This window comes from Loxodonta africana, chromosome 24 (assembly GCF_030014295.1).
Source record: "Loxodonta africana isolate mLoxAfr1 chromosome 24, mLoxAfr1.hap2, whole genome shotgun sequence".
Lineage (NCBI taxonomy): Eukaryota > Metazoa > Chordata > Mammalia > Proboscidea > Elephantidae > Loxodonta > Loxodonta africana.
Window position 1 is genome coordinate 55,279,257 of NC_087365.1, and position 2,203 is coordinate 55,281,459.

At 52.2% G+C, this 2,203-nt stretch overlaps 1 protein-coding gene across 1 annotated transcript; it reads left to right on the top strand.

Annotated features, from left to right (window-relative positions):
• The first annotated feature begins 340 nt into the window (after positions 1–340).
• MC3R (melanocortin 3 receptor) lies at positions 341–1,351 on the top strand. Its single transcript, XM_003419904.4, has one exon. It carries the CDS (start codon positions 380–382, stop codon positions 1,349–1,351), a length of 972 nt encoding a protein of 323 aa, XP_003419952.2. The 5' UTR covers positions 341–379.
• Positions 1,352–2,203: the final 852 nt, after the last annotated feature.

The following is a 2,203-nucleotide window of genomic DNA, read 5'->3' on the forward strand; positions in this document are numbered from 1 at the left end:
AAAGAAGACTGCTGGTGAGGAGGGTTATAAAACTGCTCCTCCTGGGGAAGCCAGAAGCAGAGGAAAGTTCTCTGTCTTCAAGCTAATCTCTCTCTCTCTCTCTCTCTCTCGTGTGTGTGTCTCTGAGTGTGTCTCTCACTCTCTCTGTCTTGCTCTCTCTCTCTCTGTGTATGCATCAGTCTTTCTGTCTGTCTCTCTCTCTCTCCACTTCTCTCTGTCTCTCTCGCTTTGTCCTTTTATTCTGGAGAGAACAAACCCTAAGCCTAGACTGGACAAGCCCCCGAGAGCAGCATCTGCAGAAAGGTCCTCTCTTCCCTGTCATCACCAGCATCCTCCTCTGGACCTGCTGAGCCTCAGCTCCCTTCCACCCCCTGGCACCATGAATATCTCCTGCTGCCAGCTCTCTGCACAGCCAGCCCTGCCCAACAGCTCAGAGCACCCCGCAGCCCCATCCTTGGCCAACCAGAGCAGCAGCGGGTTCTGTGAGCAGGTCTTCATCAAGCCCGAGGTCTTCCTGGCCCTGGGCATCGTCAGCCTGCTGGAAAACATCCTGGTCATCCTGGCGGTGGCGCACAACAGCAACCTGCACTCACCCATGTACTTCTTCCTCTGCAGCCTGGCCATGGCCGACATGCTGGTGAGCGTGTCCAACGCCCTGGAGACCATCATGATCGCCATCATCAACAGTGACTACCTGACCTTGGAGGACCAGTTCATCCAGCACATGGACAACGTCTTCGACTCCATGATCTGCATCTCCCTGGTGGCCTCCATCTGCAACCTGTTGGCCATTGCCATCGACAGGTACATCACCATCTTCTATGCACTGCGCTACCACAGCATCATGACCGTGAGGAAGGCCCTCGGCCTGATCGCCGCCATCTGGGCCAGCTGCGGCGTCTGCGGCGTGCTGTTCATCGTCTACTCCGAGAGCAAGATGGTCATCGTGTGTCTCATCACCATGTTCTTCGCCATGCTGCTGCTCATGGGCACGCTCTACCTGCACATGTTCCTCTTCGCCCGGCTGCATGTCAAGCGCATCGCTGCCCTGCCGCCCGCCAACGGGGTGGCCCCGCCACAGCACTCGTGCCTGAAGGGGGCCGTCACCATCACCATCCTGTTGGGGGTGTTCATCTCCTGCTGGGCCCCCTTCTTCCTCCACCTTGTCCTCATCATCACCTGCCCCACCAACCCCTACTGCATCTGCTACACTGCCCACTTCAACACTTACCTGGTTCTCATCATGTGCAACTCCGTCATCGACCCCCTCATCTATGCCTTCCGGAGCCTAGAGCTGCGCAACACCTTCAAGGAGATCCTGTGCAGCTGTCATGGCATGAGCCTGGGCTAGGGCGCCAGGGCCATGGGAATGGCCAAAATCTGGTCGTGTCTGCCCCACAAGGTGTTTAGAAAGAAGAAGATGAGGCTTAGAAGACTGAAAAAGTGTGTTATCAGCCGTGACCTTGTATGTCTTTTTCTTTTTGAAGCCACAAAGCCTTTTGAGAGGAAAATGGTGTGTATCAGGCTCTCTGAAAGGATCCCAGGGTGGGTAAGTCACAAACTGTGATTCCCCAAATGATCATGGGGGAAATAAGTGGAGGATGTTCTGAGTGCTGTCTGCCTTCATTTCTAGACACCCCGAGTTTGCAATGCCTGCCTGCACGTCTGCTTCACATCCATACCTTCTTCAAGCTTCCATTCAGGCCAGGCCAAGGGAGCCTCATTAGCAGCCAGAGCAGTTCAAATCTCCCACTAGCAAACCTGCTGCAGCTATGGGCCTCCGACTGTCAGCTGCTGGAAAGGCTTTGCACTTGTTTCCTGAGACCTTGAGTTTATACTCTATGGCTCCTGCTTAGAGTAACACAGTTTTCTAAATACAATTGAATCTTTGGGAAAAGGCAGTGCTGTGTTGTTTTCTCACTCTTGCCCTCATGCTAGCCCTCCCCCAAAATAAACAGCCAGGGGATGTAACGTACTTCTATTTCTGCTGCTGCTGTTGTTGTCGCTGTTGTTCTGGCTGTTGCGCGGTTTTTTACTTATTAAATCTGAGGTAGCCATCAAGATTCTAATGAAAGAAAGATAAAAGTGCTTTGGGCAATCAGAACATACTCCTGTACAAAGTATTTTGATACCTTGTTGTTTTAAGTGCAAATTACTCTTTAGAAAAACAATCTTTTTTTTTTTTTTCCTGTTATTCCTTTTC

What these genes read in the sequence shown, in the direction of transcription:
- MC3R (XM_003419904.4), top strand. Translation starts at nt 380, where the DNA reads ATGAATATCTCCTGCTGCCAGCTCTCTGCACAGCCAGCCCTGCCCAAC.